The sequence below is a fragment of the Squalius cephalus genome (assembly GCF_949319135.1).
Source record: "Squalius cephalus genome assembly, chromosome: 23".
Classification (NCBI taxonomy): Eukaryota; Metazoa; Chordata; class Actinopteri; order Cypriniformes; family Leuciscidae; genus Squalius; species Squalius cephalus.
This window is the reverse complement of record NC_137144.1, coordinates 30,365,962-30,385,226: the sequence shown is the minus strand read 5'-3', so window position 1 is coordinate 30,385,226 and position 19,265 is coordinate 30,365,962. Positions and strand designations below refer to the sequence as shown.

At 38.4% G+C, this 19,265-nt stretch overlaps 1 protein-coding gene across 1 annotated transcript; it reads left to right on the top strand.

The window, feature by feature from the left end:
• The first annotated feature begins 349 nt into the window (after positions 1 to 349).
• On the top strand, positions 350 to 17,535 carry LOC307151531 (E3 ubiquitin-protein ligase RNF19B-like). Its single transcript, XM_079859625.1, has 4 exons — positions 350 to 1,224; positions 5,664 to 5,767; positions 11,502 to 11,651; positions 16,741 to 17,535. Exons 1-4 carry the CDS (start codon positions 1,152 to 1,154, stop codon positions 17,194 to 17,196), a joined length of 783 nt encoding a protein of 260 aa, XP_079715751.1. The 5' UTR covers positions 350 to 1,151; the 3' UTR covers positions 17,197 to 17,535.
• The last annotated feature ends 1,730 nt before the right edge of the window (positions 17,536 to 19,265 follow it).

Here is a 19,265-nt window from a genome sequence, read left to right as displayed (position 1 = left end):
TATACTGGTACAGAACAAGTGTCTGGTTTTGATTGTAGATCGATGTACACAGAGCTGCAAATGTTTTCAGACCACTGTAAAATAATTTAATAATATAATTTAATAGTATAATATTTTAATATAATATTTTATTACAATACATTTTTTTTTATCAGATAATAACCGAGTCACCAGCACAACAAAAAGTGATAATGAAACTAACTAGAGTCTTTTTCTGCCCAAGAACACAAAACATTTAAAAGCATTTCAAGTCATTGCTTTTTAAACCGAATACTCCGTGCACTTTCACTTTCTATTTTTATTTAATTTTATATGAACCATATTAAATACAGTCAATACTTACTTTAGTGGACCATTCTTGATGTCATCTTTTTAAAATAGCCCCGACTCGAGCACGTTCTGGTTTCAGCGCTGTCATTTCAAACCTCTTCATATGTCAAATGTTGTGAAGAGCTGAAATTATTCTTAATAAAGTTTGGACAAAAGCGTCATAACGAAGAGCTCCGCCCTGAAGGGAAATAAATCACATGATTTTCAGTATCTGAAACAGCGAGACAGCGCGAGTCATAGGACTTCAATCGCCCCCTGGTGGCTGGCTGCAGTATAGATCATGAACCCGCCCTGTCCATGTAATAGAAAGAAACGCGAGCCAAACTAAAAAATCCAATTACACTTAAAATATTTTTTTCCCGAAGATGGTTTCTGTCATTGTAGGTTTGTGTCCTTCAACGCCCTGTTTTTGGGGTCAACAGATTATAAAAACTTAATAAGCAGCTTTTATAATACATAGCAGCTTTTATACAGTTTTTTTTTTTTTTTTTGTGCTATAAGTCAGAAATGACAAGGAGACAGCTTCACATGCAAAATCAAAGGAAACGGTTGGATTGTTTGCTCCCCAGTGTGGGCGTGGCCTAAATGCGCTCTTCTCCAATAATATCTCTCTCTGTCCGGGAATGTGGGCGGGACTATGCGACTCAACTAAGGATGACTACTGCGCAGACTCCGGGGTTGTTTAGAGAGACGTATTTTGTAAAAAAAAAAAAAGTCTATGATCTGAAAGAAAAGAGAAACCGTCTAGAACGGCGCTTACAACATTAAGTATATCTTATAAGCGCTAATCTGAAACAACTATATGATACATTTACTTCATCATGTCAACTGCCGAGAAACGATATGATGGATTTGAGAAATACATTAAATTCGTGAAAAAGTGCAACGATATTGGTAAGTTTGTTACCACCTTCTGTTGGTCTGACTCTAAAGAAATCAAATCAATACAAAAGTCAAAATGTTCAATTTTGGGTTGAAACAGTAAACAATGTTATTTCCACACCGTAACCAGGTTTACTTCTGCGTCGAACTCTGTCTCCACGCGAAGCCTAGTGTTTCGTTTTGTGTATGCTTTGTTTTGCAAGTAGGCCTACACACTAAACCGCTAGTAGCCTACAGGAGCAAAGCATAAGGAGAAGAAAGCGTGTGTGTGTATATATTTTCAGTTACAACCATTTAATATGATGTGGATTATCATTAGAAAACCACAAATATCATAATTTTTAGGTTATTATGCTGCCTAAATAATTTATTTTGTTAATTGAATAAAATAGCCTATATGCATCCAAAATGTTTGTATACAAATGTGTAAATGTGTTATTTATGTGTAATGTAAATGTGTAAAAGGATGAATGATACACCAACTTTATGTAACTGCTGGCAGGTGTTCTCTTTGTCAAGTAGGTCAATTTAATCTAATTTTAAATTACCACAAGTTAGCATTAGTTAGGCTATCTGTTTAGCCATTATCTGTTACAAAAATAACAATTAAGGTAAATTAAATAATTGACTCACTGTATTTCAAATGAGTAAAAATGATCAGAAATGTATTATTACTCACATCATCACTATGCCTCCTTTTCAGATATCTGAAATAGAGGTCGACCGATTGTGGATTTTACCGATACTGGTACCGGTTTGACCATACATGTCGATAACTGATTATTCAACCGATATTTTTTTTACATATATACTGGATTAAAAAAAAACATAACACTCCAAGTAAAACAGTGCTGAACTGAAATGTGCTAAATGAAATAAATATATAAATATTAATATATTATAATGAGAAGTTCTACAGAACAAACTCTACAGAAAATAATTTAAACATTAGGCTAAAATATTACAGGTATTACAGGTAATATTACAAAAGTGTGTTTCTTTAGCTATAACCCTAGAAACATACATTTCATAGGTAACGCTTTGCAAGTCCCATTTTTTAACAAGGATGTATTAGCTAGCTTTCATGAACTATGCATTATGTAATATAGGCTACAATATACGTTTTTACTGCATGTAATATTTGAGCAATACAATTGTACCTTTATCATTCATGTTAGTTCATAGTACATGAACTATGGTAATAACAGATAAAATAAAAATTAAAACTCAATTAAAATGTATTAGTAACTGTTGAAATTAACAATGAATAATACTTCTACAACATGTATTAACCTTGGTTAATGCTAAAAATGAAATCTTATTGTAAAGTGTTACCATTTCATATAAATCCAAAGAGTCATGCTTAAAGATGGCCATTAAAATTACATAAATGTTGACCTATATTACATGTGTAGTCTCTTACTTTATTTGCTTTTATTTTAGAACACTTGATTATGATCTAATCAAATTGCTTGAGGTAGCCACTACTAGTGGTCAACCGATGTTTTTTTTTTTTTGACGGCCAATGCCGATATCTTAGATAGCAGGGTGGTCGATGGCCGATATAACGCCGATATTTATTTATTTCAATATTTCAATATTTAATAAATTAGAAAACAAATCCTTAAAATAAACATGCTTAAACTTTAGATGGCAACTTCTTGAATCTGCAATCCTGTTACAGTATTTTTCACAAATAAAGAAATTGTTTAAAAATATATGAATGTGAATAAAAAGGAAGTAAACACTTTAACTATATTTTTTTAAAATAAAGACATGGTAATGCTGATTTTAGATTCAGCACACAGTGAAAACAATATGAATATGACACAGTGGGCAACTGGATATAGCACAGCATTTAAAATGAAGGATTTAAAGTTTTCAATCGCGTCTCCTGTGAAGCTGATCTTCTGTTCGCATTCACTCACTTTGCACGGATCGACCGTCACTCGCAGTAACACAGGCTACAAATGCACACTTCACAACATATCACAGCTGGACTCCATTAAATCTGCAAGGTTTGTGAAAATAAATGTTTATATATTCAGAGATTTGTTTAAATGATGTAGATGCACATTTGCTGAATGTTGACGGCAAATGAGAAACTATTTTAGCCTTACTTTTTTGCATACCATTTACTTTCTTCGTTTACCAGTTCTGTCTAACAAAGTATTAGATAAGACTGACAGAGATCATAAACTACTGAAGACGGAGAATGTGAGTGAGCGTTGTGTGATCAGGCGCTGCTGTTCTCTTCTCAGGTGCTGGTGTTCTCAGCGCTGCCTGTCAAAATAAAAGTCCCGCTTCCAACACATCGGCCAATCAGAAAAACTAATCTGCCGATGCGGATATTTTAAAAATGCCAAATATCGGCCGTGGCGATATATCGGCTAACCACTAGCCACTACTAATGTTATTCCTCTCAGACTGGATGGCAAAAATACTTCTATTCTTTCCCTGCTAATGCTAGCCTGGTCCTACCAGACTCTCGTACATTTCATTTGTACAGAGAGTCTGGCCACTGACTCTCCATTGACAAGCATTAACTTCCTTGAAGGCGGTACTCTGTTGAAGTCACTCTGGATCAATCGCTAACGTTTGGTCGTGACGTAACCCTACAACTCAAACTAGCGCACAACCTCAACGTCAGCGTTCTCAGCCACTCCCTCTGTTCGCTGATTGGCCCGGTAAAAATTTGTTCGGAGAAAACCTAAGAATATAGCCTAAGGCTATGCTAATGCAGCATCTAGTCAACAAATTAATTACTTTATAATGATATGGCAATATGTACTTTAGTGTTCTGTATTCATACCGTTCCGCTGTCGGTGTTTTAAATGCATCTGAAGTGTCAGTGCTCTCCGTGAAGCGTGTTCTCTCATTAGGGCTGTAATGATTCCTCGATTTAAGTCGAGTAACCGAATTAAAAAAATCCTCGATTGCAATTTACCCGTGTCGAGTAACCGGAAAAATACCGGCAGTGGCCGTTCCACAGACGAGAATCAATGAACTGCATTATTACACCGTTTTCTAAGGCTATGCAATATATTTAAAACCATTTGCTATTATAATATAGCATAGTGCTATTGTGAAATCACAAAGGCTGCGATTCAGTTAAAAAAATATATGCAAATGTTTTTCCTCATAGGAATGCACTAATACGCAACAAAACAAAAGATTAAACTTATTTGAAGTGTTGGTTCACCCAAAAATGAAAATTCTGTCATTAATTACCCTCATGTCGTTCATGTCATCATCTTTGGAACACAAATTAAGATCTTTTTGATGAAATCTGAGAGCTTTCTGTTCCTCCATTGTAATTCCATGCAATTTACCACTTCTAAAAATTCATAAAAGTTCATAAAGAGATCGTAAAGCTAACCCATATGAATCGAACAATTTAGTCCAGATTTTCTGAAGAGACTCGGATCACTTTATATCAGATTTAATTATTTTATAACAGATTTAATTTAGGCTTTTATTCACATATACACATTCATTAACACACACATCATGGCAAACAGAAGCTCAAATATCTTCGCTTGATGTGCAAGAACCAATGAGGTTAATTCTCGTGTTTAGAAGCATGGTGGAGCTTCTGCAGGAACTCGCTTCTTGCCTTGTTCTTTAATCTCTTGAACATAAATGGCCAATCAGAGGTGTATAATTTAGTCAGAATCCACTCACTGCTCAAAACATCTGCATTTTTTCTGCATGATTGAATTTATAACGGAACTTTGTGGGATCATGATCAGAATTCTTTTAATTCTTTTTCATATCTGACTAGCTGTAGTTTTTGTGCTAAAATGTTCATGGTAATATTTTGAAAAGCCATGGATTAAGGTCACTGGAACCAGGATCGTTATGTAATGCACTTTGTCATCTCTCACTACATGAAATTTCTCTGTAGTAGACTTCTGTTTGCAATAGCCCTACTGAGCTGGTAAAGTCATGCTGGGCAACAATGGTAAAAGTACCTTCTCTGATCACATGCTCTGGTAATAATAGCTTTGTAGGACTATATTTTATTTTGATAATTCTCACAAAAAAAAAAAAAAAAAAATCTGTTACATTGATGATGTTGATTGATTATTGAAAAAGAATAATATATTGATATATTGATGAATAATATTATTTTAATATAGGGCTATTTTCTGTTCCTTTTTTCCCTGTGTTGTTTTAATTTAATTAGGTGATTCTAAGTTTAAATATTGATGATTACAAGCTTGGAGGAAATGCAATTAATTGCAATTAATTACAGCAAATTGTGCAATTAATTAATTTTTTTTAATCAATTCCCAGCCCTATATATATATATATATATATATATATATATATATATATATATATATATATATATATATATATATATATATATACGGTTTATAAATAAATATAAATCCTCTCCAGCAAATCACACCCTGGTGGTTTAAGATGTGTCTTTTCCCCATCAGATCCCTGTGATGATGACCTGAGTGTTTTAAGAGCTGAGTTATCCTGTGGTCACGTCACTGGTCCACAGACACTGACTGACTACTGCAGAGTACAGCTGGATGATGTAAGTGTAGTGTATTATCATGTTATATCAATTTGTTAACATTAATTAATGCATTAGCTTTCATGATCTAACAATATACAGCTATTATTAGTATTTGTAAAAACTATTTTTCATTAATGTTAGACTAGTTACTATTGTAACAGTGGCACACCCATACAAAAGGAATTCAATTTGAAATTATTTAATTTGGGCACCAGGTAGAATTAGGTCTACCAAAAAACATAAGAATTTAAACCAGGATAACTCCTAAGCCACAAGTTACACAAAACAAATGTATATTCAAAGAATTGATTAACAAAAACATCTCACACAAAAAATATTCAGTGTGTAAATATCTGTATTGTTCCTTTAACAAAACAAAAATAAAAAAACAAACACAATTTTCACACTACAATGGTTGGGTACAATGTGGAATTTGAGCGTATTGGTGTAATATTCTATGCTTATTTTCACCCTCACGCTCTGTCATGGCGATATCTCGAGACACATTTTCACTCGACGGGTAATCTCGTCACATTTTAGTCTCACGAGATCTTGTGGCACGAGATCGTCACACCCCTATGAACTAACAATAAACAATACTTCTACAGCATGTATTAATCTTTATTAATGGCACTGACAACCTGGCCATCTTGAAATATCAACACTATAAGACCATGCCTGGTTCCAGAATCACAGAGGGTGATCCTAGTAAAACGCAGGTCTAATGTAGGCTACAGTGATTTAAATTGTAGGAACTTTGACGAACTTCACTACATGGCTGCTCGCTCTAATGCTAACCTAGATAAATGTGCGCTGTTGTTAGGCGCACATCCAAGTGTTTGTGTGGAGTGTGAAAGCTAAAGTAGCCTATTATGGCTCGTTTCCACTGAGCGGTACGGTACGGTACGGTACGGAACGGTACGCATTTATTTGCGTTTCCACTATCAAAAGTTGTGAATGGTACCAAAATGCCGAACCGTACCATACCACTTTTTAGGTACCCTTCCATTGGGGTACCAGCACAGTGGAACGGTACTAAAAGGTGGAGCTAGACTCACTGCAGGACGTTGATTGGTTGACAGAGAATCGTCACTTGCGTGTGCTACAAGGTGAATGACAACATAAGAAGCGCCATTGTTTAATATAATACTACTGTTTCTGTATCACGAAATGTAATTTTAAGAGTTTTTCAGGCGAGAATGTAGTTGTTTAAAGCTCAAATCTGTGGTTTATTTATAAAGATGATTATTTTTTTTCCCCGGTTGTGAGATCCATGCGTTCAGCGGGCGCTCGGCGCTCATGTTTCCCGGCTGGATGAGCTTTTCCTCGGCCTCGCTGAGACGCTGACTCCGACGGTAGTGGTTAAACATAAGATATAATTCGTTTTGTGTAGACCTAACGGGCGATCTTTGGTCTCGTGAATAAATAATGAGTTCCCTGTCAATCGTTTTGGCTGAGGGCTAAGTTTAGTTTCATATTAACGTTATTTGTATTACTTTACTTGTAATGTTAGACTAGAGCGCTGCATTTGGATATTTGACTGAATTGTTTGCTTTATTTCTTATTGTATAGCTTCTTGTACTTTACTTAAACTTTTATATAGGCTATTATTGATAAAACGGAAATTTTACAAAAAGAAATATGGTTTCTTGTCATTTTTTATTACAAGATTATCACTGATGTTTATTGCAACATTTGTACAAATGCATATATTGCCTGGAATATGTTTATTTTATTTATTTTAAACGAAAAGAGGTAACGTTAGGGTTGTGTTTTAAATTTAGTTTTGTTATAAATAGAATAATGAATAGAATAACGTATAACGTCGTGCAGTGAATAATCAATATGCGTTGCGCATGAACCACATTTGTGTCCCTATAATGTTTAATTTATTTAAACGAAAAGAGGCAGAGTGGTGTTTTATAACATATTTCGTTTTATTGTTGCTTAAAATGTACAGAGTAAGTTAACAGAGATACCCGGAGTAGCAGAGCGAGCTGAGTGACGCTTTTAAGAACGCGCTGTACCATGTAGGAGTCGCACATGGCAAGTAGGCCTACAAACTTTGCGTACTTGATATTGAGAAAAGCCTAATGTCGGCGCTTGTCTTCTTGTGACAAACATGTCGAGGAGCAAGAACAAGATCTGCTGTATGTCATCCATTGTAGTTTACTATGTTCTTCTTCGCTCGAAAATGACGACGATCGAAACACCACGCCTATCAAGTAAGGGTACTGTTGGCAGTGGAAACGCTAGCCAGATCATGGTTAACAGACCCGAACCGTACCGTACTGTCCCGTACCGTACCGTACTGCTCAGTGGAAACAAGGCATTAGTGCACTTACTGCATGATATGGAGGCGCCCGCTCAATCACTTGCCTTTTTTCCTGTTAACATTGGAAAGAACTTAAAATACTCCATCATTGTTGGTCAAACAGATGAGTGCATCATTGCATCATGCGAAACTATGACTATATTTATTTGTGTACACTCAAAATAATGAACCATTTTTGTAAAACAAGCAAACAGGATGCGCTTTCTGCTGATTCAGTCTTTGTGAGCTAGAGCACATCATGAAACTAAACTGAAACTTAGTGTACACTTGCCTCACTTACATGTGAAATATAACTATAAAAAAAATTGAAATGTCTACTTTTTAAAAAAAAAATCAATTCGAAAACAGATATTCTCTGATTATGTTATCTGTATGAAAGTTGCATATAGGTGTGTCCACTTCTGCTGAGATGCAACTTAGCTGGCTAACAAATGAATAAACATCCCAAGCTGGATGTAAACTAATGAAAATAGACTGCAACATTCATGACATTTGTTTCAGATTTGCGTGTATTTTTGTCAAAGGTTCACATCAGCATATGGTTCCCCTCACTGCAGATTGTAGTGTCTCATGCCAAAACAAACAACACTTGTACTGTATAATGACAGCAGAGCCTTTTTAAACTTTTCAGCCATTCGATGTATTATTATTATGACCGCCGCTAGCATAGCTAGCAAAAGCGGTCATATAGGGATTGTCAAAGTTTTTTTTTTTTTCGTCATCTACTGAATTTTTCGTCAACGATACCAGGGACACCGAAGCACCGGGGAACATGAAATTTGGTGGGCATGTAGCCCCACTAGACTTTTACGGAAAAATTTCGTTTGGTCCCCGGGGGCCACTCCCCCCCCGCGCTGGGCCCCCCCAAACCCAAAAAATGCAGTTTTTCCTAAATAACTACCTGAACCGTGGCACCGAGGATGAAGACATTTTTATGGTATGTTGGTCTTAAGGGCCCACATCAACCTAGCCCATAATCACTCATTTGTGATTTGCGCCCCTTCCCATAAAAAATGAAAATGCAATATTATTCTGCTTTAATCGCCCCTATCTTCAGTTGAGATGTTCAGAACTGCACCATATTTCATGTGTATGATTAACTTGACATCCTCTGGGGGTTTGCTAAGTTTCGTAGAATTTCATCCATGGGGGGGTATAAAATAAATTCATTTATGTGCACATTTAGTGACTGTACACTCATTGGCCTGTAGATGGTGGTGTTGAGCGAAGGGTTGCTGGTTTAGGATGATACTGTCTAGTGATCGACCGATATATCGGTCGGCCGATAAATCGGGCCGATATTTGCGGGTTTGACGTGTATCGGCATCGGCCGATACGCGGCTGCTGCGTTCGCCGATAGTTTTTTCCCGGCATTATTTACAGACAGGCGTCTGCAGGCAGCTCTGTTGCTGGAGACGCTGCAGTTCACGTGCAGCCCATGCACTGCCCCTCCCACACTAGCAGAGTGCTGGAAGCCTCTTCAAGACAACGGCAAGTTTTAAACTTTCAAAGCATCTTTTAACTGTTTGACTTAGCTGAAATATTGACATACACTTTAAAAGTGAAAACACGTTGCTCTATATGTGCGTGCAACTAAGCAAGTTTGTGGGTCCAAATGGAAAACGCGAATGCCTCATCTATAAAACTGCTTGTCATTGTATTTAGGGAGCTGCAAATAGCTAAGTTTGAGGCTATCCATATGCATACGGCAGCTGTTACAAACACTGGTCATAGGATTAAATAATGCCGATGTTGTTCCGTGATATTTGTGGGAGTTTTATTCAGCGACCACCTGGCTGAGGTTTGGACGTGTGCTCATAAAAGAAGCGACGCGGTTGCGACACGCATGCGATGCAGCGCGCTCGTTTGTCCAGGCGCTCCTATGCCGTGTTGAGATGAAAACATCTACATTTTTTAGGGCCTGTTCACATATCGCGTCTTTTGCGCGCTCAAGTTCGTTATTTCAAATGTAGGCGCGCGGTATGCGCGCTCATAATGGAAGCGACGCGCTCGTTTTTTCCAAGCGCGTCCGCGCCGCATCGAGATAAAAACATCTCAACTTTTCAGAATGCCGCAAGCGTGGTGGAATAATACGACAGCATCGAAAGCTCGGCCGCACAGCTGATCATAGCTGGACAGGGCGGGTTTTTATTTCTCATCTCCATAAATATATGTTGTCGTAAAGGGCAGGAAATAAATGAATCCTTCCTCCATGTCATCATGGAGAGCGCAGTTCATGGCTGCATAGCAACGACAGACGTTTTTTATGCTGCTTGCTTGTTGCTACTGTGTGTAATTATTTTATTCATGCTTAAATATTTATTTTCAGAATTTACTTAAAGAATTTGAATTATGCTTAAATATTTATTTTCAGAAGTTTTTTTTTACTTGTTCTATCTCATATGTTTTTAATATTTGTCAAATATTGTTTTTTTTTAAGTTCAATAAATGTTCCTTTTTTTTAAATTGAGACTTGTAACATTTGTTATCATCATTGTGTCATTTTTATGATTTAAATTGAGTGAGCAAAAGCAGTATCGGCTCCAAATATCGGCCCAAGAAAATCGGCAGCCCGTATCGGTCATCGGCTAAGGCTGATGAAAAAAAATCGGTATCGGCATCGGCACTAAAAAATCCATATCGGTCGATCCCTAATACTGTCACACACACACATGCAGGAATACAAACAAACGCAAGCATGCACACACACTGACATCCACCCGCACAGACACACACCCATACACACCCATACAAATCCACATGCACAGACACACACACACAAACACACACGCGTACACACATGTACGCACGCATACATACATACACAAACACACACACATACACACACACACACACACACACACACACACACACAGACAGACATGCACATACTACTACTTTTTTTAGGTATATACATAAACACGCAATACAGCCAAATTGCTCCACGTCATTTATTTTTGTGGAAAGCCAGTGCAGGCCTGAGCGGCGGTCATATTTTGTACCGCCATGCGGTACATCTAGTTTATAGCCATTATACTGTACAAGAGTGGCCTCTAGAGGCAAAATAAAAACTGGACACAACCAGGAGCAACTATCGTTGTGGATTATTGTTGATAACCGATAGTTCCAGAAATTGGCTATCGGTGCCTATGAATCTGCAAAACCGATAAATTGGTGGGTCTATAATGTTTAAGATTTTTGTTGTCATATTTGTTTTGATGTAATTTAAGTAAGAATAGTTATTGTAACTAGTCTTTGAAACAAAATGTTTGTTATTTTTGACATTATTTTTCCATTATATTTCTGCTTTGAGGTGACGTTACTGATTAAGCAGAACCTTTTAGCTCAACATTTTTATATGAATGTACCTATGGTATTTATGAAGTACATTGCTCTTATGTGAATGATCATTTTCAGGGTAAACCCGAGCTGAGATGCCCTGTGTGTAAAGAACAATGGTCTTACACTGAAGTCCGTAAATTAGCCAAACTTACACCTGAAGAACAGCAGTACTTTGAGGAAAATCTTGCCAACAATGCTACCAGAAAGACAGTCGACATCAAGAATGTAAGTATATTTCCTACAGCTTTTTATTGTTACAAACTTCAGTATGGTTAACACTTTCCCCACCATTGATGGAAATTTCCGGCTTTCCGTGTTTTAACTGTTATACAGTAGGAAGCACTATGACACATCTTCTGAAAGAGTAATGAATCTCCTGATCAAAACACATGCCAAGAAGCAGCAGAAACCAGCGATACCATCGTAATCATATGCACATGTAAAATAACACGATCATCAACATTAAACAGCTTCTAAATCAAAACTGCCTAATGTTACTGAATGAAATGTAGACCCAGGACGAGCTATAGGACTGTGAAGCTTTTGGGGCATTTAGGGGTGGGCGATATACCGGTAATTAACAATTAACCGGTAGAGATTTTGGAATATTGTTTCAATTGCAGTTATGCTCGCGTGACGTTGCTGTGCTATGCAGTAGGGATGGGCGATATGGACTTAAAACTATATCATGATATTTTCTGGTATTTATTGCGATTAGGGCTGGGACGGTATGGATTTTTTCTTGCCGCGGTTGAAAAGCAAGAAATTCCCGCGGTATTGCGGTAAACCGCTTTAAACCTCAACCCCCCTTCCCACCCTCCCCCAGTTTTTTTTTCTGCGACGTTGCGGCTGGAACAACAAACAAAGTGTGGCAATGATAATCTCAGGTAGTGTTTATGTGCTTTATTTAATGTTAGAAGCATGTAATGTGACTTTGAATATCGTTTAGTGCTCCAGCTTTGTAGCTGTAAAAGCAACAATGGATTCACCTCAGATCTTGAAATTAAACAAATGGAAACAAAAACGTTCAAGCTAGTGTATTCTTTGACAAATATTGTTTTAGTAACTCAGTAGTCTATGTATTTTTAATAATGTTTAAATGGTGTAATATTTGTGAATTTGATTATGTAGCCTACTTATCCATTTTCTTGCAAGTGCCGTCAAGATTACTCTCTGGTACTGTGAGTGTGCACTCGCCGCGACTCCGCGAGGGTTGACAAATGCGGTCTTCACGTGAGAGAACTGTGTTAAATAAGCACGTGCAATTAAAAGTTGAGGTCCTGCTTTTACTTTTTTTTTTATTTACGGTGCGGCTTGGACGCGGCGTCCGTCGAAAATAGACTAGGCGCCTATCTTTAGCGAAGCGGCTCGGAGAGATGCTTCTGAACGCGCCGCGTCGTGGCTGGTGTAAACACAAGCATTGACTAGAGTGGGCGCGATCAGCTCCGGTAGCCGCGTCGCAGCCGTAACGCGCCCCAGAGTGTAAATAAGGGGTTATAGTCAATAGCCTACGAATGGAATGTTATTATGTGTCATGGAACAACTTGCGAACTTGCGAAAGGTCGGATTTGCTCCATCTTTTGATAAGTTTGTTTAGAAAACCTTGAATCCATGCAAGACACAATGTTATTAGACACAATCCATGTCATTAGAATCAATGAATCCATGTCATTAGACACAACGTGAACACATGTGAAGGCCAGTGTTTTTTTTAATTTATTTTTATTTTTTTTTGCGGTGATGACGGTGACGAGCTCAGACCCGCGGTAGGCGTCACGTGACCGCGGTATTGCGGTAATGCGGTAACCGTCCCAGCCCTAATTGCGATAATGATTTCAATGACAATATAAATATTGTACCATACACTAGGAGTGTGCAATATCACGATTTTTGATCGTGGACGATTAAAATGTCTCCACGATCTTCGTAGTATCGTGCTATAGTGCATTATCAGTTCAGTTCTGGCGCCTCCGTCTCAACATGTGCTCAACTGTACAACGCGACGTACATTCACATCACATGGTAATGCAGAGGTACGGGACACTGCAATTCACAAAGGTTCATTATTTCCATATGCTTTAAAGCCTTGCCGGTTAAACATTTTATTTGCATGCTGATACGCTGTTCTAACATGCGTTTTTCTGAGCGCTTGAAAACCGAAGTGCACAGACACTAAAAGCCTTTCAAACAGCGCAGCGCCTGATTACGGGACTAAGTTATCTTTCAAATCTTAATTGCGCTAATACTGTCAAATACACACAAGGTTTATATAAACAGAGTTGGTTATGTCAAAAGTGAACGCAAACATTTGAGAGAAAATCTGGTGTGTTTGTCCTATGCATGTATATTAGACGTGTATATTTATAGCTACAATAGTCGCTAACCTCTTACAATAACAAAGGCGTAGGTTTATGACGCAGTGATAAGCTGAATGATGGGACTTGCTGTCAAGCTGATTGATCTAATAATGTTTATTGGATGAGTGAATACATTGATGTTTTTAACATTACAGTGGTATGAAGCAGGTCGCGAGTGCTAATTAGAAGACAGATATCACAAGCGAGTCTCACGGATATAAAGGAATAGTTCTAACATTTCATCATGTTGAGCTATATAACATTGTTTAGTTTTATGTACATTTGCTCACCTGTCTAATAAAGCTCATGCAAGAGCCAGCGTCTCTGTCGAGTGGAAGTTAGTCGCGGAAGCTAGCTCTCGGCGTCTCGAAAACGCCACGCTGATATTCATCCTCGTTTTAGTTCTCCTTTTGTCCCAAAGTCTGCTTGCCATGGTCCATAATGTTTGAACGAAACAGCAACAGCGTGAGCGTGCCGCTAGACTTAATGCTCTTGTCCACATCTGTCGCAATAATTACTATGGCAGTACGAGCGGAAACCAGGGATATCGCGGATATTATGTCATTGACAGGCGACAAGTGAACAGGGACAAGCACTATTTAAAATTGGAATTTCTCTGAAATTTAAAAATCTTTGGGAACTTTTGGGATATTGTAAGTACACAACTGCAGGAAATATATCACACTGTACAAATGATTTTTGGATATTCTATTACAAAAATATTTTATTACACATTGTAGCTTTAAAGAATAATCGTGCAGCTCTACTGTCTTATACCCTCTCTCTGCATTGATATCTGGCACAAAGCTTATATGAGTAGCGCGAGGGCTTTTCAGTGCATTCATTACTATATTAATATTCATGAGGGGAGACGTTGCTATTAAAGATAAAGCTCACAGCACTTTGCCCACACATTGCACCAGAACTGGTTTCGGATTTTATTTTATTTATTTTCAAAAAACACTACTGGTTCTGGATAGGAACTGAATCTCGGTTCCCAACCCTACTAAGGATTGATGAGTTGCCGGGTTCATGAATAATAATCACGTCTGCGTTTGTGTATTAGTTTCTGCTTGCTCATAAACGCTGAATAATTCCAAAAAAACTCTACTTTACATGTAGCACGTAAATTCTGCGTGGTATGTGACTCTCACGCTCTCTTTGAGTGTGTGAAAAACACTGAGCGCTCTCAGAAAAGCGACAGCGGGTCGGATGCCTGACACTAGTGTTTTGCAAATTCATGTGCATTTTTTGAGATGAAGTGAAATAGTGTACTTAAAAAACTCAAACAGCAAAACTCTCGAGCGAGTGAAAATATATCTGTGTACCAGTTCCAGATTATAGACGTAGTTCCTCGTTTAGTGATAAACTCCGCCTCAGCTTCACTCTCGCCTTCCGCCATAGTTGTTTTTGCTCTGCACATGAGCGAATGGGTCCCAGACAGAAATACCTCATCAACTTGGCTTTATCGTTATTATGGCGGGAAGACTAATTCTCATCATGAAGAGAATTTTTACAGGTATATCGCAAATCACAAAATATCGCCCATCCCAATTATGCAGTCCCAAAATATAATTTGCATTTGTGTTTGTTTATTTACCTGCGGCCATTATTCATGCTAATCAAACAACAAAAGGGAAAATCTCTCACTGCTCTTGACGGAATCAATTCTGTAACTCTAATAAGAATAAATGTAATTTAATTTTCCATAGTGAAGACTATTTAGTTTTTTATACATTTGATTACTTTATAAGTACTCTCAAAGTACTTTTACTTGATTACAATCACTCAGTGGCTTAGGACCTCAATACATTGCAGATATGATCATTGAATATAAACCCAACAGATCACTCAGATAATCAGGATCAAGTCAGTTAGAAATACCAAGGGTTCACTCAAAGCAAGGAGAGTCTGCTTTTAGCTAGCTTCCAGAATATATCATATGTGCTCCAACAGTAGCCAGTTTCAAATTCAGACTCAAAACACTTCTGTTTAGCTGTGCATTTACTGAATGAGCACTGTGTATTTTTGGTTAGGGCTGTCTGGTGTGTCTGCTTCCCGGACAATGGTAGGAAGACTGTTCCAGAGTTTTGGTGCTAAATAGGAGAAGGATCTACCGCCAGCAGTCGATTTTGATATTCTAGGTATTATCAACTGGCCGGAATTTTGAGATCGCAATAGACGTAAAGGACTATAATGCGTTAAGAGCTCGCTCAAGCACTGCGGAGCTAAACCATTTAGTGCTTTGTAAGTAATCAGCAATATTTTAAAATGTATGCGATGTTTAATAGGGAGCCAGTGCAGTGTTGACAGAACCGGGCTAATATGGTCATACTTCCTGGTTCTGGTAAGAACTCGAGCTGCTGCGTTTTGAACCACCTGTAGTTTGTTTATTAAGCGTTAAGGTCGTGGGTCGTCAGCAGTCTAATATTGGGGGTCACGGTCTGAAAAGTTTGGGAACCCCTGCAGTAGAGCATTACAATAATCTAGCCTTGATGTTGGTGATAACTCCACTCCAGTGAGGGGTCAGAGGAACACCTAAAGCCATCAGATGCAGAAGGTTGTTGATAACTCCATTCCATTGAGGGATTGGAGGGACACCAAACGCCATCAAAGGCAGAAAGTGTCGGAATAACTCCTCCCTATTGAAAGGTAGGAGGTCACTAGTAAGCCAGGAAGTTGCTACTAGTGTGTCTCGCAAACCAAAGCTCTCTCTTTCATTCAGATTGGGGCGCCCTGAATGTAGAATTTTAGCCTTTAGTTAAATACGATTGTTATTTTTTTTTGTTATGCCTATGTTCTGATTCTTTTTCTGTGTAAAGCACTTTGAATTACCATTGTGTATAAAATGTGCAATTTAAATAAACTTGCATTGCCTTGCATTATAAAATTTATAAAAAAAATGCTGCCTGTGAAAGTTTTAAGTTATTGTTCATAAGCTCTTTCTCTCTCTTCAGTGTCCTGGTTGTGACTGGATCATCGAGAGATCAGACTCGTCTAATCTCAGTGTGCTCTGCACTATTTGCTCTGTAAAAAACAAAAGAACCTTTGAGTTCTGCTGGCAGTGTCTGAGAGAGTGGAAAGGTCCGCGTCCTCGATCTGATAGATGTGACAATGACGGCTGCAGCAATAAAGAGCTGGATCTGCTGAGAGATTGTGAAACTATTACTTTACAAGATTCTGAAAACATTGAATGTCCAGCGGTTCGTGCTTGTCCAACATGTGGTTTGCTGCTTAACCACAATGCAGAGAAATGTAAAAACATAGTGTGCTCTCGGTGTAACAAAGAGTTTTGTTTTGTCTGTCTCAAGCTCACACCTGACTGTCTGAAGACAAGTGATTACTATATTCGCTGTTCATCTGGTGTGGCTCCACGACAGACATCTATTCCAGTTTGGAGAATTAACCAATAAATTACAAACACAATGGCAGTTATGTGGTAGAATATTTAAAAGCATGTGTAGTATGATAAAAGTATCTCACATGATAATAATCAAAACTTTCTCCCTCTCTGTTTCTCTCTGTCTGACTGCACCTCGTCATATTTAAAGAAACAGCTGAAGACACACCTATTTGGCAAGCATTTAACTAGCCCAAATTGTTCCTCAATGTAAGTTACTTTGGATAAAATTAAAAAAGTTTAAATGTCAACATAATAATGTAACCATTGTTGTAAGTTTTTCAAACTTTTCTTGTTGCTCTTTTATGCTGGTTCTAATTATAACACATAATAAAGGTATTGCATAACAATTAATTTGGACTCATGGTCATTTATCAAGAAAAGTAAAACATTTAGGTTACAGTGATATTAATTCATTACCTTATATTGATGCCAAAATATTTCTTTAAAAACTTGACGAATAAGTCAGATTTTATTTTTTGTTTCAAGGCTTTACAGGCTCAGTGGTTCCATGATAGGTTGTTGCCATGCGCCACTGTGCATGCAGCCGGTCGCAGTTGCCCAGTTGTTTGTTGCCTTATTTATTCATTTTAAACTTTATTTTAAATGCACGTGTGTGATTTGCGGTCTACAAGTAATTTTAACTTGACTTTCTCTCATCATGGAATGTGAGAGAGTTTTGGAAAACCATGGAATTGTTGTGCAGCAACTTCATGGCCGCCTTGTTTACAATTTTCAGATTGTTCGAGCGGACAGGGACCGCATCGGGAGCGGTAAGTGCAAGGGTGGGGGTCTGGCTGTTCTTGTTAACAACAGATGGTGTAACCCCGGTCACATTACGGTAAAACAACGTATATGTAGCCCGGACACTGAACTACTTTCTGTGGGACTTCGGCCATACTATTTGCCACGAGAAATTTCACATGCCATCGCCGTTGTTGTTTACATTCCGCCATCTGCAAACCCGACATCGGCGTGTAACGTTATCTACTCCGCCATAGCTGAACTACAGACTCAACACCCGAGTGCCCTTATAGTGATCTCGGGTGATTTCAATCATGTCAATATGAACACCACACTAACAAATTTTACCCAGTATGTAAGATGCCATACTAGAGAGGAGAGAACTTTGGACTTGCTGTATGCTAATGTAAAGGAGGCTTACTGCTCTTCCCCCCTCCCCCCTCTGGGTAGGTCTGACCATAACCTGGTTTATATTAATCCTTGTTATGTGCCTCTGGTGAAAAGGCAGCCGGTGACCACAAGGATGGTGAGTAGATGGTCAGAGGAGGATTATGAGACACTTCGGGGATGTTTTGAGGTGACAGACTGGAGTGCACTCTGTGAGCCACATGGAGAGGATATAGATGGGCTTACTGAGTGTATCACGGACTACATAATTTTTTGCGTAGACTGTGTTGTACCAGCGAAAACTGTACATTGTTACCCAAACAACAAACCATGGGTAACAAGGGACATCAAGGAAATCCTGAATGCCAAGAGGAGGGCGTTTAGAGACGGGAAAAAGGAGGAGATGAAGGTCATTCAGGGGGATCTGAGGGTGAAGATTAGGGAGGCTAAGGAGAAGTATAGGAGGAAGCTGGAGTATAAACTCCAGCAGAACAACATGAAGGAGGTCTGGAACTGCATGAGGAACATCACTGGCTTCAGACCGACTAGCAGCAGAGGTGTTGAGGGCAGTGTGGACAGGGCCAATGAACTTAATCTGTTTTTTAACAGATTTGATAATGTGTCTCCACTCCATCCACCTATTAACTCAGCAGCAGGCTCACCTTCAATCCAACTACTCTCCCATCCTCCTCCTCCACCTCAGTGTCCTCCTCTTTTCCCCGGGGAGATTCTTACTCCCCCATCCTCCGGCCCTCAGATAAAAAGCCCTCTTCAACATAACGACTCTAGCTCTCCCTCTTTTCCACCTTTGACTTCTGGGGGTCTAACATTGGACCAGGTGAGAAGACAACTGAGGAGATTACACTCTAATAAGGCTGCTGGCCCTGATGGTGTGCGTCCTGGAGTGCTCAAAGCCTGTGCCTCCCAACTATGTGGAGTGCTTTGTCGTGT